This window comes from Pezoporus occidentalis, unplaced genomic scaffold, assembly GCF_034315485.1.
Source record: "Pezoporus occidentalis ecotype Australia unplaced genomic scaffold, CSIRO_AGI_Poc_V1 ctg37, whole genome shotgun sequence".
NCBI lineage: Eukaryota > Metazoa > Chordata > Aves > Psittaciformes > Psittacidae > Pezoporus > Pezoporus occidentalis.
Genome location: NW_026915691.1, coordinates 4,108,952 through 4,136,830, shown reverse-complemented (window position 1 = coordinate 4,136,830; position 27,879 = coordinate 4,108,952). Strand labels below are relative to the sequence as shown.

The 27,879-nt window shown below is 38.8% G+C and overlaps 1 protein-coding gene and 1 long non-coding RNA gene across 4 annotated transcripts in view; one reads left to right on the top strand and one right to left on the bottom strand.

The window, feature by feature from the left end:
* Window positions 1-4: 4 nt before the first annotated feature.
* PI4KA (phosphatidylinositol 4-kinase alpha) overlaps window positions 5-27,879 on the bottom strand; it is a 56,921-nt gene continuing 29,046 nt past the window's right edge. For all 3 annotated transcript variants that reach the window (XM_062631429.1, XM_062631430.1, XM_062631431.1), the window contains 36 exons: window positions 27,335-27,443; window positions 26,694-26,830; window positions 25,742-25,875; window positions 25,056-25,138; window positions 24,708-24,778; window positions 24,465-24,589; window positions 23,943-24,024; window positions 23,189-23,272; window positions 22,767-22,856; window positions 21,491-21,610; window positions 19,799-19,891; window positions 19,302-19,458; window positions 18,900-19,027; window positions 17,606-17,764; window positions 17,200-17,351; window positions 16,977-17,084; window positions 16,129-16,256; window positions 15,929-16,048; window positions 15,207-15,286; window positions 14,869-15,062; window positions 14,062-14,152; window positions 13,085-13,252; window positions 12,487-12,540; window positions 11,500-11,620; window positions 11,080-11,209; window positions 9,227-9,297; window positions 8,290-8,362; window positions 8,099-8,169; window positions 7,405-7,514; window positions 6,703-6,807; window positions 6,146-6,271; window positions 5,708-5,828; window positions 4,887-5,046; window positions 3,506-3,595; window positions 2,553-2,636; window positions 5-702 (listed from right to left, as the gene is read on the bottom strand). In XM_062631429.1, the coding sequence (XP_062487413.1) occupies window positions 651-702; window positions 2,553-2,636; window positions 3,506-3,595; window positions 4,887-5,046; window positions 5,708-5,828; window positions 6,146-6,271; window positions 6,703-6,807; window positions 7,405-7,514; window positions 8,099-8,169; window positions 8,290-8,362; window positions 9,227-9,297; window positions 11,080-11,209; window positions 11,500-11,620; window positions 12,487-12,540; window positions 13,085-13,252; window positions 14,062-14,152; window positions 14,869-15,062; window positions 15,207-15,286; window positions 15,929-16,048; window positions 16,129-16,256; window positions 16,977-17,084; window positions 17,200-17,351; window positions 17,606-17,764; window positions 18,900-19,027; window positions 19,302-19,458; window positions 19,799-19,891; window positions 21,491-21,610; window positions 22,767-22,856; window positions 23,189-23,272; window positions 23,943-24,024; window positions 24,465-24,589; window positions 24,708-24,778; window positions 25,056-25,138; window positions 25,742-25,875; window positions 26,694-26,830; window positions 27,335-27,443 (3,981 nt within the window). In that variant the 3' untranslated portion in view covers window positions 5-650. The remainder of the gene's footprint in view (window positions 703-2,552; window positions 2,637-3,505; window positions 3,596-4,886; window positions 5,047-5,707; window positions 5,829-6,145; window positions 6,272-6,702; window positions 6,808-7,404; window positions 7,515-8,098; window positions 8,170-8,289; window positions 8,363-9,226; window positions 9,298-11,079; window positions 11,210-11,499; window positions 11,621-12,486; window positions 12,541-13,084; window positions 13,253-14,061; window positions 14,153-14,868; window positions 15,063-15,206; window positions 15,287-15,928; window positions 16,049-16,128; window positions 16,257-16,976; window positions 17,085-17,199; window positions 17,352-17,605; window positions 17,765-18,899; window positions 19,028-19,301; window positions 19,459-19,798; window positions 19,892-21,490; window positions 21,611-22,766; window positions 22,857-23,188; window positions 23,273-23,942; window positions 24,025-24,464; window positions 24,590-24,707; window positions 24,779-25,055; window positions 25,139-25,741; window positions 25,876-26,693; window positions 26,831-27,334; window positions 27,444-27,879) is intronic.
* LOC134170214 (uncharacterized) lies at window positions 590-27,829 on the top strand. The gene is made up of 2 exons (XR_009967158.1): window positions 590-727; window positions 27,657-27,829. It is a non-coding gene; the product is annotated as an uncharacterized LOC134170214 (long non-coding RNA).

Below are 27,879 nucleotides of genomic sequence, written 5' to 3'. Positions count from 1 at the left end.
GACACAAAGTCTAAAGGTCTTTTATTACATTTTATAGATTAAATATATCTTCAGTAGAGTCTCTTTTTTTAAAACACACAAAAGGAAAAAATACATTCTTCATGTACATATGAAATACTGACCACGTAGCAGGGACCATGTACAGTGCAAAGTATGAACACAGCTACACAGATATCACCACTTGGATGATTATCAGGCTTTTCTACAGTAAAATTAGGAAAATTTAACATTTCTGCTTCCAAAGAGAAATCCATACCCTTCCCATCCATGGCATTTTGTGGGATTGTGCAGGAAAGGGTATTTTTTACTATTTAAAGGTATTAGAAAATCCTTGCATTGCATGAAAACTCATCGGCCTCCACAAGCTTTACCTCTTTCACACATTCATAATCATAGTACAAGTTTTACCGTGATTGCAGCCCAACTCCAAAAACCCAAGGAAAACCAGAAATATATAGAACCTGGTAAAGAGAAAGGAATGAATCAGAGTGATTGTTGCAATGTCCAGGAAACATGTACCCACTTGTACACACACATACACAACAGATGGAAGATAGCGAAGTGTGACTGAGCATCTCCTATTTATTACAGGTTTGGAGTGAGGGCACAGGGTTGCACGTTTCAGTTCGGCAGTGAATCTCTAGTGTCTCTCAGTACGGGATGTCATTCTGGTAGTACTGGATCATGTCGTATGTCCTGCTCCTAGAGAAGAAAAGCAAAGCCAGAGGTAAGTGAAAGCTTAGAAAACCAATGCACCCATTGTCACCGAAACAAACATCAAAATCCCACAGAAACAAAGCATGGGTGAAGGAAATTAGCTGCTAATCAAAACTAGCCCTCTGTGCTTTGAAGGCATTGTGAAGCCCAGTTACTGTTATGAACAGCACAAAACATCCTGCTCTTGTTTAAACTAGGTAAAAAAAGTATTCTCAGTGTGGCAACAGCAGCTTGGATCCTGTGTTTGGATAAGCCAGAGGCACCTCACATTGCATTGGTGGTTTGTTTTAGCAGAAGGAAATGCATATTAAATGAAATAAGATCATCAGGCCTGCATGGAGACAGGATTATGTGGAAATAAAAGGAATCTTAATTAAGGAGAATGCCAATAATGAAAAGTGCAGGGGAAATAACAGCATTAATAGCAGCATCTTTGATGAGTGACTGAACAAACAAATCTAAGCCTTGTTATAGATAACTCAATTATCCATGGGAAGAGCTTATTCAGGTCACAATAACCATGCTACAGGTAGAGAAGCTCCAGCTTATCAGAACTAAGGTGGCTCTGGGCATTCACACTGCACACTGCAGCGTGCTGCCTTTGTAACCTCTAATATTGATCTAAGATTCTGAGCAGATGCACCAGCAGGCACTAGAAAATCCAATTCAGTTTTAGCAGGGCTGTATCTCAGGACTTGAGCCCTTCTGGTCTCAAACTGACCCAAATGGAACTAGGTAAGAGTTTGTATTAGACTCTCCAATATATCCCACAAAGTCTGTATTCTCTGGGATAATAATAATAAAACATGCACTTAAGATATTTAAGTTTTAAATTTATTGCATTTAAAGTATTAAATGTAATAAAATTACATTTCACATGTAATTTCCTTTGAAAAGCTTTGCACAAGATACCAAACTATTTGTTTATTTGAAGGGAAAAAACCCTACAGTTGATGGGCTAGCTGGTGATTAAGTTGGTTTTTAAACTGCTAAATACCTGATAGTATAATTAGTAGTAGATGACAAATAAACATGGCCCAGCCACAAAGACATTCAGAACCCACACTGCCTATGTTCCCTACCTGAGGTATTTTCCCTAGCCAGTATTACATACGTAACATAGGGTCTACAAAATGATTAATATGTTAATGTAGTATCAAGCAACGAAGCAAGAATAGTAGAAAGATTAGAATTCATTTCTAGAGAAGAGTTTTGCACAGAATAACAGCTCAGAATTTCAGGAGGATGTTCAGGCAACTTAATGCCTACAAGCAATTTTGAGAAAGACCTTGGAAAGTCACTGTGGTTCTGTTTCTGCTTCATTCTTACTCAAACCAACAGATCATGTTTTTTAAGAAACCTTCTCCTTACAAAATAATAAGGAACAACCTTCAGGATCAAACTCTATTAATCTGGACCAGAAAGCATGCGACTCCTGTTGCCATTCTTTACTATTTATCCCTTTATTTGTAGAGGTGACCCTACCCTATATAAAAGGAGGTATCACAAGTAGACATCTAACCCTAACAGTACAGTTGGCCAAAGGAACCAAAATGCTTAACTTTGGGTTCAAAGATTCACCCTGACAGAAAATCTTCCATTCCTTAGACTAGCCAGCCTTGCTATTCGAAGAGCCTGGGCTTAAGCCCTCCTCACCAGTGTAAAAGAGAAGAGATGAACCATGTTCAGCAGCAAAGCTGCTATCCTGCATAATCAAAAATACCAACAACTCAAAATGTTTGGTATCTGACTGATAAAACTCTACTTATTAGCTCTGCTCAAAGCTCGATAACCTTCCTTTAGCCATAGGGAGAATACATGCACAGATGCCAAACCTGTTGCTGAGGAAACAATTCTGGATGATCTTGATGATGAAGGTTGCAGCCTCCCGTTCAGTCATGTTGGGGCTGAACCTATGTCTGGATGCAGAAAACCACAAGAAGCAAGAGTAAAAATTAGTGAGCTTTCTTTGGGCATGATACAAATTCGGTTTTGCACATGCTCAGCCAGGTGTGGATTTCACTTGCTGCAAGTACCTACTTTCTTGTGAGAGTACCTCGCTCAAATTACATAATGTTTTAATAAGCACTTGCTGCCTTTAGTCTTACAGGGGAGACAGAGGCTGTGATCATCAGTCTAGTGGTAACTCCAGGAACAGCAGATCCCTCTTTCTAGGCAGCCGCTGTTTTTTACATCTTTGCAACTAACAGTGTCCTCCAGCTCCTGCCCATCATACTTTATACATCTGCACTTATCTTTAGGAAACTGTAGGAAATTACATACAGGAAATGCTCAACTAATTCTGCTCAGTCTGGAGCTAATCCTGGAGGCATAAGCCTGAAGGGTTTAGAGTATCACATCAGAATTTGTCCAAGTTGTTGGGTGTTACAACATATTTCCATTCATTACTGCATTATCTGTAGAACAAATTTTAAGATGCTGTTCTTCAGAGTCCAGCACCATTTCAGAGGACATCAGACCCTGCAACACATTACCTCTCAATTAAAGCAGATCTTTCCTTTATGGTCTTATTTTGCTAGCCCTACAGACTTAGAGATAATCATGTACTTGCACAGTAAATGAACAGCTTGAACTTAATTCTACAAAAAGGCCTCTGGAATTCCTACTTTCTGAGATATTCCATAATCGAAAGTTAAACATCTTTTACAACATTAAGACATCTAAGATTTGAGTAGCATGATACCTATACTCACTGCACAAGTTGTGGCAGTATACATTCTGTGAAGAACATATGACTACTTTCCAGTTCATACATATGCTGACTTACTTCAACAGCTTGATTGTTTGCCCTCGAAAACAGGGCAGCCCTGTATCCAACATCAGTGTAACCAGTGAGACAACAGCATCCATGTAAGGCCTAGAGAAAAAGAGGACAAAAAGGCCGCAGCACTCAAACTCCTGCAGTTTTAGTAGGTAAAGCAGGCAAGCTGAGGGGTTCAACGAGCTGGATCACACCTTTTTCTGTAATTAAATCAACACATACAATCCTCTTTCATTTGCTGGTAGAGTTATACCACTGCTTGTAATCTGCCAGTTTAATTAAATTTCCCTCCTTAATGTTGGACTACCAGATATTCAGAATGCTGCAAGATAAACAGTCTCAAGGAGGATTATACAATACAGTGCTTGATTAAACATTTCTTCAGCATCAGACAGGTGAATCAGTGCATCAAAACAGTACAAAAGGCTGAAACCAGCAATACCACAGTAACAGCTTATCTTGTAATTCCTAATTACTCTACGTAATTCTTTGCTACATCAGCCCAGCTTCCCTTCTCCTTCCTCTCAGAACACTTATTACCTACCAAGCTATTACTCTGATACTTGGATGACATTTTTTTTTCTCAACACAAAACTTTCTCCAGACTGCTCCCCCTCAAGGAACCAAATTGATCTTGACTTCAAGACAGCCCCTTCTGGGACTACTAGCTGAAGAAACTTTGATTCTGTAAGATAACATCAATAATACTTTATAGTTGTGATAGAATGAGCTTTTATATAGACTCTTGTATGCTCCTCCTCCCACCCACGTACAACATCCTATTCAGATAGATTTATTAGTGCTCCTGCATATTAAAGCAAGCCTTATTGGCTTGGTAGAGAGCAAGGTAAAGCTGCAAATCTTTACTGTGAGTGGCTGGCAATCACAGCTGAAGAGTGACGCTACCAAACCCCCCACATATTTTACGACAGGCGATTGTAGCACTTTTTCGCATCTCCTGCATAATTAACTCTAGCTGAAATGGTGATAAATGTGATTGTCCTATTTGGGAAAACAAGAAACATTTTCATTCTCCTGTAGTTTCTTATTGCAAAGGTTTAACAGCATACTAAATGATGTATGGAAATGTGTGTTAATATCACATTTATACATTGAATAGAATGTATACAATTTTTAAATATAACACAAGAACAGATGTCCTGGTTTCAGCCAGAATAGTTCTTTTTCTTCTTAACAACATGAAAAACCGCACAAATTTAGGCTGTAAAATTGCAGGATTATTAAGTTGTTTCAAAGTTTTCAAGATGTACCAGGACAGACTGACAGACTCAGACCCCCTACATGCAATTGTATATTATTATTTGTCTTCTCATCTGGTTTTAGACATGGAAGAATTTCCACTTTTGAGAAGCTAGTAACACCTTACCTGACTGCCAGATAGCCTCTGACACACATCTCCATAAACCATTTGAATGGAGTTGCTTCCATTTTTCCTCCCATTATCATCACCATCTCATCAGTCAGCTTAATGTCAGGCTCCCAGCCCAGATTTCCACCAGGTGAGCTTTCAAACATGAATCCAAAATCTGTGCACAAAAGATAATCTGCCTTATAAACTCTGTTGATTAGTTGTCCACTGTCAAAGCTGACAGAAGAAAGGAGATGTGGATTCCACATATTAATATCTACTTCTTTCTACCAACATTTCAACTCCAACAGTGAAGTGCAAAAACACTAACAAAAGAAACACCACCATAACATCAGACTAGACACAAGAATGACATCAAATAAACTCTCTGCTGAAACATATGTGCAGTTCCAGAAAATCAAAGCTAAAGCAGAGGTTACAGCCTCACATCATTACATAAATTTACTTGCCAAATTTAATTCATACCCATACAGTGATGAAAGGAACCCAAAGATACATGTAAAGATACATTTATGTATCTTTACATACATATACATACATATGCATGCATAAGAACATATACATGTACAATCCATACATATGTGTGTATATACTTTTCTGAAGCTGGTAAAACTCTGCAAAGCTAAATTTACACAGAAGAAGCCAACACAAATATACACACGATACTGAACAGGCATGAAAAAAATCTCATGTATATTTATAAACCCTGAAATCAGAATATAGACTGGAAAGGGAAATGACTTATTGTCTTCTCTGAGCAATACTTCACAGCAGAAGGAAAATGCAACTACAGAAATCTGAATGTGGGCATCACTGACCAATATGAATGATGTGTCCCTTTTTGTCCAGCATGATGTTGCCATTATGCCTGTCTTTAATCTGGAGCAGAAACAGGAGAAGACTGTATGCAGCCATACTGCGGATGAAATTATAACGAGCCTATGCAAACAAGATGATAAAACAAAATCAGAAGAACACAGAGAATTTAATAAGTCTCATCCCAGCAGCAGATACAGCTGAACAATGTTTTTTTTTCCATTCATGATTAGTATGAAGCAATGTACAATGATGATCTTCATACATTTACAGCTGCAATAATTTCTTTAGCTAACTCACTCATAGCTAAAAATGGATTATCAGCATCAGAAAACAAGTACAGCATCATGATAGCTGTTATCCAATTATTTGTCATTATTTCTTATAGCTAGAATGCTTCTCAGTTGAGATTTTACTGTTCTTGCCAACTGGTATTTTACCTTCTGGAATGCAAGGGTAGACTCATCTCCATACTGTCTTGTAAAGTAATCATACATCCCAAAGTCTGTCTGCCTGCCCAGCTGGTCACGGGATGTGCAGTCAGGAATGCATTCAATAACACCACACTGAAGGGGAAGAGGAGAAACAGGTCTGTAAAGCACGCTCCCAAAATATATTTTGCTCATGGCTCTTGGCAGTCATACAGATCCTCTGGGAAATGTGGGAAGCCTACACATCACTGAATTTCTAGTTTACTGATAAAAAAAGTGCATCCATTTTTTTTTAGGATTTCCGCGCAAACTATGTGACTTTCCACTACCCGCACAATGTAGCCCCCAAAAATCAAATGACAAACATGAATAACCACAAGCAGCAAAACTTCAGAGCCAAAAGTTTTAGAAAGCGGGAAGCAGGAGAGGAAAACTTCTTTTTGTTGCTGGTGCTCCAAGTATTTGGCAGTATTTCCCTGCAGTAGGGAATTTTTACGTGTGCTGAAAGAAAATGTCTTTTTTAATTAGGAACTATTTTCTAGAGCCATACAGTTAATCGTACTTACCCCAGGAGCTGTGGCCACCACTCTGTATGGAAACACAAAAAGATCCAGGCCCACCAGCTGAAATATGTTCTTGAAGAGATCGATGATTTGTAAAGCTAACATGTCCTGTTATACAAGGAAAAAAATTGCACAAGCATTACAGGGGTTATGGATCATAAGTCAAGATTACAAAAAATGCTCTGAAGTGAACATTAAAGTTAGCCCAGCAGGTCTGCAGATGTGTGCTTGTGCATGCACAGTGGCGCTCGGGGAAATCAAAATAGGTAAAGATAAATGCTGCTTAAAGTGGGTAGCAAGCCACACTGAGGATTTAACTGCTAACCTAACTATTCCACCACTCTTTGATAAGGGCTACTAGTAACTCCAGGGGAAACAGCTAGCAGTCCCGCTTAATCAAAACCAATCAAATTGCAACATACAAGATACCACCTTGGAAACTACTGCTCTGTTACAAATAGTGCAATTAGGAAATAAGCTCTGAAAAAGAATTTTAAGTCATGGTAAACTGTCTTAAAAGAATGGCCTTTGTTTCCACACCAGAATTTCTCTAGTGGTACAACACAGCTCTTTCCCTCAGTTCGTAACTAGCGGAGACTCTCAAAATTCCAAAGAAAAGTATTTCTATACTTAAATGATTTTCTTCTTACGTATCATCACCTACAAATCTGTCTTTTATAGCTGCAAAGCCCAAAAGCTTTGTACCTGTCTGCAGTCATCGCCCACTTTAAAGATAGCTGCCTGCCAACAGATTTTCTTACTGTCCACCCCTTCTTCTGCACTTTCATCTATGGAATCAGAACGGCAACGCAGACCTGCAAGAAGAGTACAAAGCAAAACCAAGCCATGGACTTCAATTAGTAACCTTCTACCAAGACAAGTCCTCTGCATTCAAAACCACCACATTTCGCTGCAGGTGCACTACAGGTATTTCTGCCTCATAAGGTGAATACCGTAAAATAGTTCCCTTTACTTGAACTGGAACATATCAAGATGGTGTTCATGATTTACTGATAATGCCTGAAATGCATTAAGCTAGTCAGCTAGAGCATCCAACAGAATTTATTATGAGAAAAAACTGTCAAATCCTGGAATTTGCTGCAGGCTAAAACAGAGGGAAAAACAATCAATTGCTGTGTTAGTCTAAATTAACTGTTAAACTTTCTAACAAGTACTATGTGGTCTGTTTCCTGGGACTTAAAAAAATTGAAACAAAAATGGATTTAATGAATTTCTTCTCTCTTCCTTTGATCCAGTTTTATTTCTGAGCTGAATTACAGCAGATAAAATGCAACATGGAAATAATTTTCCTGCTGCTTTACAGGTCACTAAAAGCAATTTTAAAGGAATTGCTCATTCTTAATTAGTAGTGTTGATGCTTTAAGATGCAGTTACTAACCTTCTTTTTCAAGCTCACTAACTCCACATCGTTTCACTTTAAATTTGGCCAGGTAGGGTGCCTTTGCTGCACTAAATTGCAAAAAGACCAAAGATGATAATGAGTGCAAGTTAGCCAAACAAGGATTTATAGAAAAAATACCAACGTATCATGAAGTAACTTAATGGGAGAATATAACAAGAGCACGGTACCTCTGCATAGGAGTTCCTGATTTGTAATCAATGTCCAGAACAATAGCTTCAGGATTGCTGGGCAAGTAACAGCCTGCAAAATGGAGCAGACAGTTGAGAACAAACCCACTGGCTAGTGCAACAATGCAATTTGGAGAGTAACTGATGTTAGCGTCGGTAACTTCAGCACATAGTTCTGGATTAAATAAAATGTTAGAGATAAACTGGAGACGATGGTGTGTGAGCCAGGAAGGATGCAGTATCTCCTTTTTCATTAGTGAGTGATTGCCAGAAACTAACAGAACACAATTTTGAACTAATCCTGCAGAAATGTACAGATACAACTTCTCTTACAACGGTCAATAATAAGATGTGGCAGTGCGTCCCACTGCACTGGGGAGGGCTCTTAGCAACCAACACATGGTAGGAGAATTAAGACCTGTTAGACAGAGATCAGGAAAAGCTTTCATCAAACCCCATTTTAAAGAGAAGATTCAGACTGGGAAACCTATGTTCAAGATTTGAAAGGACTTTCAGACAATGACGTTCAAGGGAATGCCTGATGGGAGTAAAAGAAGAACGAAAGGAACTGGACACACTTCAGTCTTGAGGTAACATTAACTCCTCAAAAGTGCCCCATCTCTTTAAAAAAAAAAAAGGTGGCCCAAAGAAAAAGAGCTTATTTATCTTTTCACTTCAGACATACATTTCTACTTTGATCCACGATGTGCATTATCTAACTTGCTCCTGGGCAAGTTTTGATGCACCATATAGAAATTACTGGGTAAAAATATTTGAATTGTTTCAAGAGAGAAACAATCCAACTGTAACAGAACAGCCCCAGCACCAAAACCGAGAGCTGCCACCTGCAGGTGTTTCTAGATTTGCTTGCAGAAAATACAGTACTCATGTTGAATGCAAAAAGCCCGCTGTATCATATGATTAAATCACTTCTTACCAGGCTGCACTTTCACCTCAGAGAGAGCACTCAAACAAGCTTTTTTTCTTTCATCTCCTTTAGGGAATGGTCTGGAAAGATGAGTGATATATTATATATCTGCATACTATGTATTACCCTATGTACCAGCCTCAAGTTTGTTTCAAATTTACACAAACTTCACTAAAAATGCTTCTTCCTGTAATGACAAAGATCTCTTATTGCACCACTTGTAGAGAACTTACAGGCTCAACACCTTACCAGAACACTTTCTATCTTAATGATGGTTATAGTCTTTGCTTCGTAGCTTTAACATTCATTTGACATACAGGTTGTTGAGAAACCGGAACAGTGCAAGATATGAGACTGAAATATATGAAGGCTCCTCCTCATACACAAATTTTTGCATAATTATACCTGTGTAAGCACTGCTATAGCCACACCAATATAAGTCTCTTTGTGGAACTTATTCTAGAATAAGAACATTGGCAACTGGAAAAGACAAGCCAGCAAAATGCCTGTGCAATTACATGCCTAACTTGTTCACTGCAGGTGTCAACTGGATGATTAGTAAAATGGTGACCAATGGGTACATACAATAACCCAATTGCACAGGCACGTGTGTTAACTGTCTATTGAAGTCAGTCACACAATTGCATGCTCACCCGGTGTAGGAGCATGCAACTGAAAGGCATTACTTATGCTCTAGTTCTAAGCAATGCAGCAGATTACTGAAGCAGCAACAAAATGGTTAAGATAATGAAATCATCGCAGATGATAAATGTATTCATTTGTACCATCTACAAAGCAAACAGCATCTTCTCTGTGTTGCCTTTACATTACAGATGAACAAAACCAGATTCATTTTAAGGCTGGGGTGCAAAATGCAGTGCTTGCAAAACAATTATCAGTTACTTAATTATAACTTGATACTAACAAACAGTGGATTGATTTTATTCTAAATAGAAAGATATTCAGATCCTAAGCCCATCCATCCTAACAGGGTGAAAACATCTTACCATGCACATAGAGAAGGCCTAATATTTGATTTCTGTGATGTGTCCTTTAGCCTGATGCCCTTATACTGGTGGTTTGCAAAGCTTCATTTTAAACAAAGTATGTTCCATGAAACGCATTTTATATGACTCTCAAATACTTTTATACACCAGAGAATGTTTTAAAAATATGTAATGAAACCACATTTACAGTCTTAGAGCTTGCATGCTGAGCTGCTGCCATCCACTGGCAAGCTTTATAAATAGTTAAATTTCATATCCTACTGCAGTCTTTACAGTCAACAATGGGCAGGACTTTGCATTTTAAGAGATCAACAATTCCATTTTTATGGCATCAAATCTTTCTCCCTAACCACAGTTTAGGAAGGAAGGAAAAGAACTTACATATGCAAAAACAACAACTGTCTTTGTATTACGCTGCACAGTGAAATCTCTCTAGAAACAGCAAAAGAATTTCATGGAGTCTTAACAGAAGTTAAAACCATTTACCTATCCTTCAGGTTTTTTGGTTCTGCAGGTTTTTTGATACTCATTCCACTATTAGCAACCACGATGTGTTCAAATTTAGTATCATCTGCTTCTAAAGTTATAGCTGTTCCAGATGGACTGCTAGCTCAAAGCATGAGCACTGAGATCATGACAGATACGAATTATCCCAAGTCAAACCAAAATGAGTCTTTGCATCCTACAACTCTTAAGTTGCATTAAAGAAAAAATTCATTCCTTATAAGTAATTATTTTTGCCTGCAAACACTATCCCAGTACCCTTAAAAACAACTCAGCCTCTTAATTAGGACACTGGCAATTACCAGAACAGTGAGACCCAAAAGAGGACAATTTCTGAAGCACAATACTTACTTGATAATGGCTGAAACGTTGGTGATTTTATTAAAGAAATCAAATTCCCGTTGGTAGAACTCCTTGGCTGGGCCAGACAATGAGCCAGTTATCTCCTCTACTAGCTGCTCCAGAAGTTCCCCAATGTCAGCTGCATGTGGAAAAGGAAGCACCTCTGTCAGCAGCTTATTTCAGAAAGCTAAATTATATGGATATAACCACCTTTGGATAATACTAAAAAAACAAAAAAGTCCTGAGGCAAACATTGCCACATCTTTTGATGGACTGTCAGTTCGAACACTTCTGCAGAATGGGCCCTGCCTCTACAAATGAAAAAGTTCCTAGCTACAAAGATTCCTCCTGCCAAGGAAGAAGCAGGAAGGAGATTTAATCTGAACTGAGACAAAGGAATCAAGCTAGACTGTATTTTAAAGCACTCACGATCTTTTTGATGTCCTTCTTCATCCAGGTAGATATTAGTTTTCATGTTCCAGATGAATTGGTGAGCCAGTAGCTGGGATTTGGCAGCTGCCCACAGGATGTATTCTCTGACATAACCCATCTGCAATTACACCCAGTCCAGTAAGGATCACAGATCATTGCAGCTCCAGTAGGCTCAATATTACTGCTCCTAATAGCTATTATTCAAACACTGAAAATATTTAATGGATGGAAAGAAAAACTCTGCTCTCCCATCCATGTTGCTGAAAAGTCTTTTGAAGAATGACAGTGTATTTCCAGAAGTTGCATTCCCTTTCCTCTACTTTCAACTACTTCTGTAGTCTGTAGATATTTCTATATTTGACTGACATTAACAGACAAGATGTCTGATGTTCATGTTCTTCATTGCAGCAGATATTTATCTATGCAAAGTTCTCAAAGAATAGCAATATATAGTCACCTACACTACCGGCTGGGGACATCTGCACCTGAAAGTTATGTACTGACCAGACTTCACATACCTTGTGGGCAGGTAACAATGATCTTACATTTATGAACTCTGCATTTGGCTGACAAGCTTTACTTCTGGCTTCTGCAAGGTGAAACTAAGTTCTGAAATTCACATATGTGATGGAGCAAAAGACACCCATAGATATCTTCTCTGGTTAGCTCCACAGCAAAATGATTGAGGATAGTAATTTAATGTTATTACTGCTTCTCTCATGCAGACCTTCAAAAGCTTTAATCAAACTCCTCATCTAGGCTTTGCCATAACAAAATCTCTTTCCTTAGATACATAGCCTCTGGTTTCTTAAGTTTATCTGTTCATATAAGAGGTGTATCCAAAGCAAGCCAGCCTCTAGAGACAATTTTTCTTCTCTGTATTAGATACAGTTTAAGCTGAAATTTTTTCTGACCTGCAGTTTCAAGTCTAAAAGCTGCCTTAAAAATCTATTTTGTTCATATGCAGCTGTTTCGTATCCTCACCTTGTCATACCGAAGTGCCTGCACGATCTGTGGAATGTAGAATAAAATGGCATCCTGAGAAAGAAAAGATGGCAGGGGTTTTATTATTATTGTTTTATTAGTTGGAATGGAAGACAGGTCATGTGCACAGGGAAAGGCTCCCTCCAGTTAGATGATGAACAAAATACCACTTCCTCTTTATTTTAAACTATATATATATATATGTCTCCTTGTCAAATCAAAGTATTTTTCTGTCCAGTTACTCCTTTCTAAAATATCTTCAATAATCACATATTTACAATTCTACTACAAGTCTGGCAGGTGTTGAAAATCCAGCCTTCTGTTGCTTTAGAAGCAACACCTTTCCACTGAGAGAAGACTCAAAAGGAACAATTGAGAATGGCAATCTGAAGAACTCAGTTTAGTGTGATGTACAACAAAAGAGTTGCAAGTATGCAAGCCAGGATCACATGGGACAATCAACTTTAAATTTTTATCTATTCACATTCTGAAACGTGGTGTGCCCATTCAGCATACATGCCTCTGTGTGGTATTAAAACAAAGCCTGTGGCCATAACCCTTATTCAGAATGTTCAGACACTCTTGGAACTAGTCTTACCGGAGGAAAAGATCGCAGGACTTTAACCCCATACTGAGCTGTCAGAGGATGAGGTGGATACATGCTTGAAAAATAGGAAAGGCCAGTTGGTGGATCTGTTGGTGCCCAGCACAGAACATGGCTGAGTTCAGGTGCATCAGCATCAATTGTATGCCAGGTAACCAGGTACTGAAAAAGCAGGTCAGACACGTTAGGAGTTTATAGCACCCAATAATGTTCGGGTAGCGCACATCAGACAGTAATGCTATAATCTAGCTTCCTATAGCAAGGGAAGTTAAACATGGTATACTTTCTTTTACAAAACCACAGCTATTTTATCTAAAGCATTTTTTTTCCCCATGGAAAACAAACTGTTGGAACCCCCTCACCTCCCAGATCACCACATGAAGTTACTGAAGTCACGTTACTAAAACCACAATACAGGAGTTCTAGCACAGGGAAGAAGAAGAAAGGATGAGCCCTTTTTTATGAGTCAAAGAAGGTCAAGTTTTTCTGTCATCTGTTTTACAGGTGATGTACAGAATGTAGCTCTGACAAGACTGTCCTTTGCATAACTACAGTGCATCACTGCAGATCAGTATGATGAGTCTCCTCCATTTCAAGGGGCCTCTTGGCATGCAGCACAGGTTCAGCTTCAAATAATTTCAGCAGCACCACGCCCCATGACTCAAGTCCAGTGGTCTTCGCCATATTATGCAAAAGTAACAGAAATGGTGGCTGCACTGCAAGTGATGAGCTTTGAGACATTTTGTGTATGGTGAGAATATACCCAGGAGCAAGATGTACCATTAGCTAACTAGTTACCTACTCTCATTGCTGTGGCTCTTGCCTCAGCACCCTATTTCCACAGCTGTCCTGTCATTCCTACAGAGCTAGAGTTAGAATATACACTGTGTTAAGTAAAGACTGTATTTTCCAATATATCCGAAAGAAATGGGCATACTGGGCCCTGTAACAGTATAAACATTTATGAGTACCTTTATTGCTTCAGGAACATCACTGACAGCTCCCGGGTCCAACCGAACCAGACGGGTTACTTCTGTTCCAATAGCTTCAGTATTCTTAAATCTAAGAGTAACCAGGAACACAGTAACATTATTAGAAAATTTTGACAGCCTCTTCTATTTATGTGAAGATGAGGACAGCAAAAGGCAAGGAAGAATATGCTCAATAAACAAATAGTCCAACTATGAAATAATGCACACCGAAGGACCAATATGCTGAAAAAAGAGGATTTAGGAACAACTGGTTCTTATTCAATGCTTTTATATAAACCACTAGCGTTTTAGCCCACTATTGGATTTTTGGCTGAAATATACTGTCTGATTCTACAGACACCAGTGTGCAGAACTCTACTTGGCAAAAACTATCACTTTTGTAAGGGGGAAAGAATTTCCTTTCCCTTCCGGAGCCAACTATGCTAATTCTCCTATAATACTTACTAAAATGCAAGCCAATACATAGCTAGAGAACACTTCATTCAAAGATACTTTCAATTACTGTTTAAATTCTATGCCTGCTAATGGGCTATTAAAAAACAAACATGATTTCTTCTGAACAAAACACCATCTAAGTGGTAGCAAAGAATGGGTGATAGGCTCCACTAGAGCCTGAGCAAAATGAGTATGTTAAGTACTCCAGTTCTTTTCATTTCAAAGGTCTCAAACAGCTCTGGCAGTATGCGAGGGGGCTGTGAACATGAGCAAGTGCCATCAGTACTTACAGTGTAAGTACTCAGCTGCTACAGCAGCAGGAATTATATCGATTCTTTTGAAATAGCTCACCTGGTAGGCAGCTGTACAGCAAGATGAGGAGAAATGCTCCAAGCCAGATTTACATTATCCTTCCATTGCTTCTCACTAAGACTGATATACTTAGACCTCCAGTTTGCTACACTGCTCTCTCCAGTTTGATCGAGCTCTAGCTCAGGGGAAGACAGTGGATTGTACCATGTGATTAAGCGTTCAATCTCGGTAGCCTGAGGGAAGCAGACAGAAAAGATAATGTTTTCTGGAAGAAGAAAAGCACTCACAATTTCATACTCTAGTTTATGTATCTTGCAACAACAACAACAAGAAGGTCTTAGAAATTCATTAGTTTCTTCATTCTTCTGATGACCTACCAGCAATGAGAGCAGTAATGTTCTTCGCTTCATGTAGTACTTGTGTAGCTGTGTACCTCTGTTGGTCTTCTTAGACATGCCTTGAGAAAAGGATAAAAAAGTTTTCAGTGGCTTTTGTTCAGTGTGTTAAATGGTGCTTTCAGACTGCCCACCCCTGGCAACAGCGACACATAAGAACCAAATAACCACAGGACACTTGTAAGTTTAGATCAGACTGACTTCAGAAAGTCAGCATGCAGCTACTCATTGTACAGCTGTTCTCTGAACACATGGAGTACAACAGGCTACAAGGATATCAATTTAACCAGTATTGCATTCACTTCAGAAACATGACAGCCTACTAGAAAGAAAGAGCACACAGTTTACAACTGTACCAAAACACAGCCCACAGTCTAATGTCACTCTGCTGCCCCAAAAAGCACGAGGGGCATGTTTGCACAAAGCAATTTCCTTATAGGTTTTCAATACAACTTGACCTCCAGCCTTTCTACTTCTGTAGTACAGAATTTAATGTTCTATTAGAAACACACAGGTAACTTCAAAACTTTCCCCTTGCTACCAGTGAGGTTTTTCCTGCCCCCTCTCCGGAGTCTGGTGATTAAATACTCTGCCAGAAGAACACGAGCCCAATATTAAAGGTAAATATCAACTTTAAGCAACATCTGCATATAAAATCTGCCATGAAACTGTCAGCAATGAGCTGGCTGCAATCAAAAAGATACCTGATTTTTTAGATATGGTTGACATGCCACTGGACAAAGGGTAAGTATTTATCCATCCTTGTGTAGCCTGTTGCCGAGATCCAACGTTGATATCAAGGTTGCTCCTGGTGTCTTGATTATCTAACAACAGAGCACAGACCTGATGTAGGAGCCAACCAAAGAAACAACAAGCCTTTGAAACAGCCCCTAAAGGAACTCACCAGGTGGCACAAGTTGGCTGGCAGTCAGATACTTCTTGTCCGAGAACATCGCTGTCCAAAACTTGATCAATATAGTGATATCCTCACGAAGCCTCTTCTCCCCTTGTGTAGGGAACTTTGAGGGACAACTTGGAAGAAATTACACAAATAATGTGAAGTTGAATGTCTTATGAAAAGAAAACCAACCAAACAAATGTCACACAAATCTAAGCAAGTCATCTTTCTTATTCTGATCAGAATCTACAAGGATGAAGCTACACATCACTATGTTTTATCCTCATGGCTTTATTATGCCTGACTGAAGAGTACAAGCTCCCTATTAAAACTGAAAATTAAGGTAGCAGCCTGGATTTATTTGAAATCTAGTATTATGACTGACCTCACATTCAGACATTCCTATCAATTGTATTATTTTCTGTGGTGCCTATGTCAAATGTTGAAATTATCACATTCAGTGTGGATGTGGATTTTCAAACAGTGAAACTATATTTCAGCCACATACTCTGTTAACAATTAATTCTTTAAGTTTTATAAATCTAGGTATGGTTTTGAGCATTGAATAAACTCCAAAATAAGGAAAAAAAAAAGAATAGAAACATTTCTGAAGATACCACTTTATATATAAACCACACATGAAAAACTGGAACTTATATCTAAGCCTCTTTGAGATGGTTTACAAACTGCACAAAAGCGTAAGGAAAATAAAAGTTTCTGTTAAAATGGGCAAAAAAAGGAGAGGAAGACGTTAAATCACTAGAAGTAAATGACAGATGCTGCTTTGAAGTATCACAGAAGGTTCAGGAAATCACACGTATGCTTTCACCGAAAAGTTACAAAGAAAGAAGTACCTGAAATAATCAAAGGCAGTTGAATAAATCTTTTCTCTCAAAACATTTCGAATAGTCGCATTTGGAACCACATCAGCATGCAGCAAAGACAACCCCAGAGTCAGCAACCTAATAAGCAAAATAGAGCATGAAAGTTTTGGCATTCCCAAAACAGTGACAAATGCAACATCATACAAGCCACAGGTACAGCTGTAACTCTGTTCAGTTTCTGAAAAGTACTCACTTAAATCGGGGTCCAATTGCTGCCACATGCCGATTCAAACTGCCTTTTGCCCCTCCAATGTTCAGTGACAGCGACCGCTGGAGCAGGCTGGAGAAGATCTCTATTTGATCAGAACTGCAGTACTTGGCTATTTCAAATCTCTGCACCAAAAACTGAAAGAGACAACATACCATGCCTCCTTTGATCTCTTTTAATCTCAACCTCTCCCAGTCTTTTGTTTCAAACAGCTTTCTCCCCTTCAATTATCATGCTCATCTAAGTGCATGTCTCCTGGCTTTGAGGCAGACAGACTACCAGCATGACTCCAGTCCTTTCCCAAATCATGAGAATTTGTAGTGCAGAGTAGCTTAATTGCAGCCTCACTGCAACACCGCCATAGGTGCAACGTTCCAGATGAAATAAATACCTCTATCCAGACGTAATGTGGGGTCACCTCTGGCGGACAAGGCCTCGGCTGGCTCTCTTCTGATGCTGCTAATGGATCTGCTTCCTTCTGCTCAGCAGAAAACAGGCCAACTTTCTGTTCCACTGTCATTTGCCAGGCTCCTGCCATTTCCCGCATGAACTGCAAAAAGGAAGATGAATATTTCTTGTTTCAAGAGCATCTTCTCATAGATAAAACACAATCTTACTCCAGAGCACACACAAGAATCTAATACATCAATTAAAATTCACTGCAATATTAATGAAGAGGCAGAGACAGGTCTATACATCCCACCTGAAATGTTTCATTCATATCCTGAATTATGAAGGGAAGAAAGACTCCCTGAGAAGTTCAGCTGGTAACAGAAAGACTAGGAGCAAGAGCTGACAAGCCCTCTATTTTGCTGAGAAGACTGAACTGTTAGATTGGCTGGTGCTATTCATCCTCCTGCTCTCCTAAAGGTTACTGCCTCCAACACTAAACAGAGACAATTAGGTTCACTTTTGCTGAACCTGCTCTAGGGACCAGTATCCTCTGATAGAAAGGGCACTCAGCAACCAAAGGTGCTTACGTATCTCCTCAACAAATTACAAAGAAATTTCCCAGAAGCATATGAGAAAACAAATTAAACTGATTCTCAAGTTAAATACTGAAATGTACATGTAAACTGACTTAAGTAAATTTAGATGGATGATTATCTCCAGCAAGTGCTCACTAACTGGAGCAATTACCAGAGGCAGCTTTCTCAGCTATGTGTGGGCTGTCATTACAGCATGCTGAATTGCTTTATTACTATTAGATTCACTCCCACCTCACAAAATACAGCTGGTCTAGGCTTTTACAAGATTAGGACACTTGCAAGAGTGTTTTTTATGCAAGGGTGCAGTGCCAGATGTCAGAAGCTCTGATTGATAAACAAGGCCATTGATTTTAATTTGCTTTAAAACACCATCCTACAAATTGTGATAGTTTAGAACCTGATACATGAGCAGCACAGGCATCTCAGCAGCAAAGTAATTGTACAGCTGAGATCCTAACAGACTTCCTTTGCTGTATAATTCCTACTGCTGAGGAGGATCCGTTTCCCACAGCCCACTTCATGAGGGTGCTCAGACTTCCAACAATACAAGAACAGAGATTTCCTGGCAGGCTAAATTGATTAACAATACATTTAACATCCTTACTTGACACAGATTAACAATAGCTCTGAATCTCTCAAATTTTCTGTCTTCCCCCCTAGCAGGGGCAGAGAAAGAATAGTTAAACAGCTTCCTACCGGCACTTCTATTCCATTCTTGGCAGCAAGCAACCACTCCCAGCAAGCAATTGCTGTTTCCATGCCATGTTCATTGAACATTCGCAGGGGTCCCCAACACAGATGATGAAGGAGCTGGGGATCACAGTCTGAAAACAAACATTCACACAGATTTCTCCAACAGAATAAATAACTGCTTTTCACATCAGCATGAAACTGGTGTGCACAGCATGTATAATCAATTCCTAATAAATAGCTTCTAGTTTAAGAAGGCCTTTCCCCAGTATAAGCCTAATTGAAAAAACCTAAAACACGGTTTGGGTTCAAGTTGATGCATCCTGGGTTTGTATATGGATAGTTTTTGTAGTTTATTACTCTTGGCTTTCACAGCCAGAAAGCAGAACTCCATTTGCTTTTCATTACCTTTGCTGCTTATTAGCAGAGCAGTCAACTTAAACATGGCCTGGGTGTAAAACTCAGCGTGGCCTGATTCAAGAGCATCATTCAGTTCTTTGATCATCAGTTTATTCAGGTCAGATGTTCGTCCTGTAGCATTTGAGAACTGAATCATTCCAGAAACCTGTAAAATATAATGGGGTTTTCAACAGAGAACAGTATTTTTAGGAATCTAGTTTGGTATTGGTCACATGTTGATTAAGGAACTCCACAAAGAGAGACATCTTTTGTTACTATTTTCCTAAATCTTTAGCTTTATCTGCAATCTAAGAACTTTCTGAAAGACCAACAGTAAAACTATCTAATAACCTAGGAAAATTATACCCCTTATCTCGAACGAATTTAGAGTCAGTGCTTAAAATAACAGAACCATACAGCAGTGTATGTTGGAAGGGACACCACCCCCTGAAGAGCCATTGCTGAGCTTGTGGACACTCCACACTCACAAGAAATCCTGCACTTACCTCTCCTGCATAGCGGTTGCGCAAGTTAAGAGAAGCCATGAAGTTGGAGTAGTCCTTCTTCACACAAGTTGGTCTCTCAGTTAGCTGGGTTGCCTATGACCAGACCACACAGAGGTGTTTACACTGTTCATATCCAGCCATTTGTTGGTTTTTTTTCTGTATCATCTCTTATGTTTTAAGTTTAGTTTTCCTTATGCTTATTAATCAGAATAGTATCAGGGCTGTTAACTACAACAGCACCAGGACTGATAAAAAATAAGGAACATGTGTATTTATTCCATGGATACAGTTTGAAATACATACATATTTGGATATACTATTTGAAAGACCAAAACCAAAGCATGAACAAGGTAGAATTTCTGGCACTGCTGCTCCCTTTTCATGAACAGGTAAGGAGGAAGACAGGAGAGGAGGTACTATTTTGGTTCTGCCCTTTCCACACAACAGCTTGCTGAACTGATAGTAATGTAGAGGAGAGAGTATTTTGTTCTTGTCTTTAAGAAGTGCACTAGTGACCCACATTTCCATGTGCAGAAGCACTCGGGAATTCATGTCAGAGGATCTTCCACAAAACCAACAAAAAAAAGAATGCTTCTTTACATTGTAAAATGATCTTTTTGTATTAGGGATTTCTTACTAAAATACAAGCAAACCCAGCAGAAGTTTAACACTCCTGCAACACTTCAGTACTGCTAATGGGCAGCTTGGCTCAGCAATGGATAAACTGTTAAGAACTATTCTTATTACATGTCTTGGATATAAAATTTGAGTACTATCATCTTTTCATTAGCAATGTCCCATCTATGGGAATAAAGCAAAACAAACTGCTAGTAATCTGAGAGCTTTCTGAAAGAGCTTTTGTCACTCAGCTGACATGCAGGAAGGCCGTAATGAAAACAAATACTGTTACCATATTAAGAAAATGAGAGAGTTACTTCTCCTATTTCCTTTCCATTTGTAAAGTTTCCAGTTTCTTCCAGCATAGTCTTTATTCTGTCAAGTTTTTTTCACCTTGTCCCTTTAAGGGAACTACACTGACTACCTTTCCTGAGTCCTTTGAGAGCTCTTTATCCTATTTACATTTAGAGACCAGTGTGTAGAAGGACACTGTAACAGAGAACCAAAAGGAAATCCTGCTAAAGCTGAGCACAAGGGCAGTTTCAGAGCTGCTGCTAGAAAAACTGGCTGATAATACAACAGACACTATTGGATGCCTCTCCAGGAGATCAGAAATTACAACCACAGATGAGGCAAAATTCACAGTAAAAAAGTGCATATAACCGCATTAAAAGTTCAATATGCAAAAGCCTGTTTTGTGTGGATCTCTGTAAAACTCAGAGCAAAAGGGAGTCACCCAACACCTGTGTTACTATTCTAGAAAGCTGCTTATTGCAGCCTTACACAAAGATACTGCTTTCAAAACATTAATCTATAGAAAGCTCTTAAACAGCATCAGAGACAGTTTTATTTTCTTGCTTTTTACCTTCTCACTTTTCACTATTTTATAGAACATGATTACCAGACACCTTGATTTGGGATGGAAAGAAATAAGGTATCTGAGTAATGTTCAAGTGCTACAACAAAGGTGATTTAGAAGATCCGTATTATGCGGCCATACTGAATGTTACAAAATGAGCATGACAACTCTACAGGTGCACAAATGAACAAACAAGATCCATGCCCAATACTCACGCCCAGAGTGGTGTTCTGTCTGTTGTAGCCTGCGAAGTGCAAAACACTTTCTGTAGCCATGGCCAGCCCTGTGTGCTGGGACAAGCCCGACACCCAGTTCTGATGCTTGTTTAGGTACTCCTGACAAACAAAGAGGAAGACGTGTTGGAAAACACCTGTTTTTCAAAACAAGGCAGCTCATAAGCAAATGTTGCATCAGCACAAACTACCAGAAACTTAATTACACACATACCTGACAACAAACAGGCTGTCTCTACTCATCCCTGTAAGGCATTGTTTCCCTGGCAGTAAAAAACTCTGAATAGCCAAGAGTAAGACTCTATCCATTTTGGAACAATAAGGATCAGGTTATCAAGAGAGGTACTTGGAGACTGAGGTCTTCCTTAAAAAACAATCACTTCTGACAAAAAGAACCTTACAAAAGGAGTGCTTTAGACTCCATGGGGGAAGGGAATGTAATCAATTATCCTTTCTCATAAGGATAGAACCCCTTGAGGCTCCTTTTTTTAGGGAAGGAAATCTAAAATTCAGGTAGATGTGCAGCGTCCAAGATCTTGAGCCTCCCTGGAAATTCTGTTATTTGCACCAGATTAGGCACCTTTAGACACAATACTAATCTAACCTGGACCACACAGCTTCTTCAACTACTCACCAAGGATTAACAGACACCTGCATTTATTACAGTGAGACACTTTAAGGTATTTTGTTTGTTTTATTAGCACATTGTTAATAGTCTTTTGTTAATATTTGCTTGCAGTCCTATAATTGCTTTTCACTGAACTCTCACATGAGTGTTTACTACACTCATGCCCAAATTAAGTCTGTAGATTATAGTGGTCTCATACAGTAGCAGTGTTTCTCCACATTTAAAAGAACCACAATGACAGAAGAAAACACCCTCCCAAGAGGGAAACAAGAGACAAGTTTTACATCCTAATCAGCTGTTTCAGTCCAGCTGGTATCTTCAGCTAATGCACCAGCATTAAACTTTGCTAGGCAGATGATTCTGTTACACCAAATTCTGACTTCTGAAGTAAAGCCAGGATAGTCAACTATTCACAAAGGTGTTATTTTCAGATTACTTAGGTTTGGATTACATCAAAAGTCACATCAAACAAAAACATTTTAATTATCCTCTGCAATGCTATAAAGGAAATTTTAAAGCAATAGGAAATTTAAAATTATGCCTGGATAGCCTGAGAAAATGAGAAACACCACAGAATGCTCATTTTGAAGATCAGCAAAACTCCCATGTTCACAGAAGCAGGCTCATTACCTGCAGATGGGATTTCGTAACAGAGGGTGCCCATTTCATTGCTTCTTGCAGAATCATCCCACAGCGTGCGGCAAAATCCTTGACTATACTCTAGAATGAGAGAGCATCAAGACAATCAGTGAAACACAGGACATTTTACAAGAGGCACTGGTTTTAATGGTGTAACAAGTAATGTGGGGAGTAGGTTGCAGTAACACGATCCAGTTCAAGTTTTCTGTTATAAACTACCCTTGACAAGCAAAGAACTGACTCCAGTACAATAATAAGATTCAGAAAGACAAATACCAAGTGTCATATTTTATTGCAAAAAAAGGAACTAGCGAAGGATTCAAAAAAGACCATTTAGAATAGCTCACTAATTTATCTCCAAGACATAATCAGGCATTATTCTGGTCTTTGATAAATCAAGGAGGACCACTTACCTCTCTGGCTTCATGTGTGTCAGGGACAGTTATTCTATATGGAGCATCAGGAATGTCATAGTATGGTTGGTCCTTGTGAATGTCCTAAACAAAAGCATTTATCAACTCTCAGTAAGATAAAATTCATCACTTCACTTGAACACTACAGGAAGCACTCTCCCCCAAGCAGGAAGCCTGACTTACCAAACCTTTTTGCTAATATTTGCTCTCAAAGTCAATTTGAACAGCTCTAACAAACTGCCTGTGTTGCAGTTTGGTTTCTAGTACAGGTCATTTTAAAAATCCAAAGCCCTCTTCAACATTTAGTACAAAAATAAAACTCTATAAAGCATTTCCATCTAAAAAATACTAATATGCAATAAATTCAAGGTACATGGATAAACATGCACAGACTGGAATCACAGCTGATTCTATGATTATAATCTGAAAACCATAATTCATAAATAAAAAGTAAAAAAATCACAAAAACACCACCGATTTTTTATTTCGAATGAGACAGTTCAACAATTACAACCCAGAACTGGTAAAGCTGTTTTATTCTTGATGCTAAACTTGACCTTATGACCACATCTGACAACTTTCTAGCACTAGCTTCACTACCTATGAAATAGAGTTGAAAATGCACTTCCTCACAGAATTTTAAATAAAAGTTTTAACTATCTTCATAATAAAAGAAAACCAAAATAAGAACTCAATAACTATCAAATAAATGCAAAACAAACAAGTCAGTTCTATGAAAGAAAAAGGAACTTACTGCACTAAGAGACAGTGACAGTGTCTGCAGAATATCTAGCATAGTCTTCAACACAGTTCCACTCCACAGCAAGTGAGGAAATCTAGAGCAAGACAGGATTCAGAAACTCAATACTCATGAAGAGCTGAGGAAGGAAATTACTTTATTAAGCAATATAGCTGCTGAAAGAGCTATATAGATCTGTAGGTGAGTTTGTACAGAAGTCTCAAAGCTTGCCATTGCTCACAACAGCCTAGTTCAATATAGAGTGAAAATCTCTCTAAGAGCTATCTCATAGTTGAGATTGCATTTATTTCATGGGCACTTTGCTTTACTCCATCTGTGGCAATACTAAGCAGACACGGTCATTTAAGCAGGGGTTTTAGAGCCCAAGTTAAAAATACTATTGAATGTTAGTTTTCAAGGAGATGCTTCAGCAGATGTACCAGCCACAAAATCCATTTGACTGTCTTCATCAACTACATAAGTAATCAGTGATCTGTCAATGTGAAAAGGGAACAGGGAAATGAAATCTATACTCACTTGTCTACCAGACCAGATAAGTATTTGTCTGCAACTCTCCTGATCCTTTTGTGAATGTGGTTAAAATTCACCAGCAAGAACTGAGCATGTCTCTCCAGCTCTTCTTCGTTCTCCTTAGTTTTAGGCTAAAAAGCATGCCAAAGAGAAGCATGAAGCTTTTCAGGAAAAAAAAACAAGCATACTTTCATAAACTAAATGAGAACATTCACACAAATTCAAAATTTTAGTTTCCATGTAACCTACTTTATCAGCCATCATTGTCAGGAATGCTTCAAACACCTTATCAGCAACAGCTATCACACACTGCATCATGCCTGAGGAATTGAGAGAGGTGACAGGTTTGATTATCAGAATTACATTTGCTTTAATAAACCACGCTTAGCAGTTATAAAGCTTTTATGTTTACTCAGCCAACATAGAACCAAGCTGTTTCAAAACAAAACTGGTGCTCTTGGCAAGAACAAAGCAACAGCAGCCTAGTGAATATGAATCATTTTGTTATGTCATTGCTTTATTTGTTTTAGTTTTGCATGTCTGGAGATAATTTCCAAGTATCTCAAGCTGCAAGACAACCTGGACAGGTAATCTTACCAGATTTGTCTTTTTGAATTGCTTTATCCTCAAAATAGCAGAACATAACTTGGAAGCGATCTTGGTCAGTTGAACGCAACACCCTACAAAAAGAAGAGTTTTGTGGCTAGGACTGTTTTGGCATTTGCTGAATTTGCGTATGATGGAAATATCACATTCGCAGGAATACACTTTTAAAGGAAAAAAACACCAACAAAAAAACCCCACAACAAAACCCCAACAAACAGCCTGTGAATTCAGTATGTCTGACCAGCACAACCTAACACACAGCACCGAGGGGAGAAACGTACACTACCAATAAGATCCCAGCTCCTGCATTACACTGATCCCGCAGAACAGACAACTGTTCTTCAGAGGTGCAAGCACGAGAGTCTGCGCAGAGCAGACGTTACACTTGCAACACATTCCTCTGAAGAACTCATTTGTCCATCTTCTGTTAGTTTCTATACAGAGGAGATTCTGTTTTTCAGGCCTTCCTATATTATCCCATCCTTTTTAAATACCTCAAAGGCATTTTTGCATAGATGAATTCCCAGTCTTGGGATTTTGAACCAAAATACTGATTCTCATTTGTCTTAATGTCTGGCAATTCTGACTTGAATATACATAGCTGGCTTTTTTTTGTTGGCTGGTTTGGTTTTGGGCTGTTTTTTTTTAATTCATCAGTGGAAAAAGCATATCCATACCTCATATACTCTAGGCGGTAGACAGAAAGAAGATAGGTAGACATGGCAAAGTCTAACTTATTGATCAGCGCTGACACTTCTGGAGGGGGATCCAACAGATTTATTATGGTACTCCGCAACTCATTTAATTCAGCCTAGAGATGAATACAAGAAGTTATCTGAAGTGGAAGTACTGTATTAGTCAGGATTCTTCCAATACAGAATTAAACAGAAATAAATACTGGAGTTGAGCTCCCTGCTGAAATAACTGCTAGTTTCCATGCAGTCATACCAATGAACAAATACAATTCCTACACTGAAGGAATGTAAGGCTGATCAACATCAATACTGTCCAGTTTCTGAAACTTCATGGCTCTGTTGTGTAACTCTTTGATGTCACAGAACTAAGTATCCAGGCACAAGGCAGATTTCTGTATTATTTGGGAGCCAGACAAAGACATGTCATCAGCTAGAACTCTTCTACCCACTTTACTGCTACCACAAATAATCCTCTGACAAGATGTATCATGCAAACACTAGAGTGAAAAAAAATATACCAGGACCAAACCAGAGCATAAAAAGCGAAAAAGCTCACTTAATATTTCTCTGAAAGACTGAATACGTTGCTTCCTTCCGAAGCTTGCTGATTTCTTTTAAACAGTGCAAATTTTGACTGTCTGATACAAAACTGATGCAAAATTATTAAAAGGCTTCCATCTCTACAAAGACTTGGTTTCTACACCTAATCAAAACAGGGTAGCTACCACTCTGAACACTTGTATTAACAGTCAGTGAAACTAAACCCAAGCCAGTTACACATACACTGCTGTCATAAGAGTAAAAAAAAAAGCTGTTTTCCACTAATAGAAGGCATGCTGAAGGGGTAGTGTGCAATTTCAGTATATCATGGTTACCACATTGTTCAACATTGACAGACACTATGGAGGAGATAACAGAAGAAATTAATTCTTACAGAAGTTACAGTGTCATTCTTCATGGCAGAATTGTACTGAAGAACAGATCGAAGTGGTTCTTTGCTGGGAAACGTGAGTAATGGAGACTTGGTGGCAATTTCACATACACCTTCATACCATTCTTCTGGCCAAAGACCTGAAGCACAAGTATAAAGAGGAAGGTGGGGTAAGGGAGAAGAATAACATTGAGACCCACACAATCAACCAGCACTATCAAGTTTGGCACTACTTTTGGTCATTTTTTCATGCACTTAAGTACAAACACTCAATACACGTGATCCATGTTCCAGTGATAATAAACATATTTAGATAATTCCAAGTCAAGTTTCTCACTGGACAAGAAGTTTCTACTTCATTACCATTGTACCCTACGTGTCCAGTGCTCCATTTCATACTTAACTAAGGCTATTAACCTGTGGAAATAAATGAAGCACAAGTTGTACTGTGCTGAATCTCATAGCAAACCAGCAGAGATGTAAAGAAATCCAGTCAGAGAAGTGCCACGTTAGCTGTTCATTTTTTAGTGTCATTGTGCCTGTAGTTTTTCTTCAGCCTACTGTGACTGGTTTGCACAGAGTTAGATGCATACTTGTCAGGAGTTTAACTGTGAGGAGCAATGTTCTCTTAGAATTTACACTACCTGATCCTTCCACAGCAAATCCCATCAGCACTGAGTACAACCAGAAGTCACGGAACAGCTTTTGCAGCCTGGGTTTGGCCTCTTTGATGGGTGGCAAGCGTCTGGTGAGCTACCAAAGAAACAAAAATTAACATCAGAGAAGGGTGGGAGCTATAATAACTTAATTTCACTCTAAGGAATCAATTCATGCACCTCCGATTTACAAAGGTAATATTCTTTGGCACCTATGAAAAACAGTATTATAATGCTATTGTTATACTGAAGAAAGTTAGATCTTGTTACAATTATCTGAAATATTAACTTTTGAGATTGTTTTACACAGGAATAATACCATGCTGACACAGTAACCTCTGAGGAGAATACATAATATTAGTGTACTATCAACTGCAGAGATAAAGAGGCCACATGATCCTTTAAACTGTGTTGGAGACAATGCCATGCAGCTCTGCCTAAGTGCAAAGGAACTCAAACCTAAATAAATATTAGTCAAACATACTTCTGGTTGCTATTGTTTATTGGCTTTGTGGAAATACATTGAGGCACCA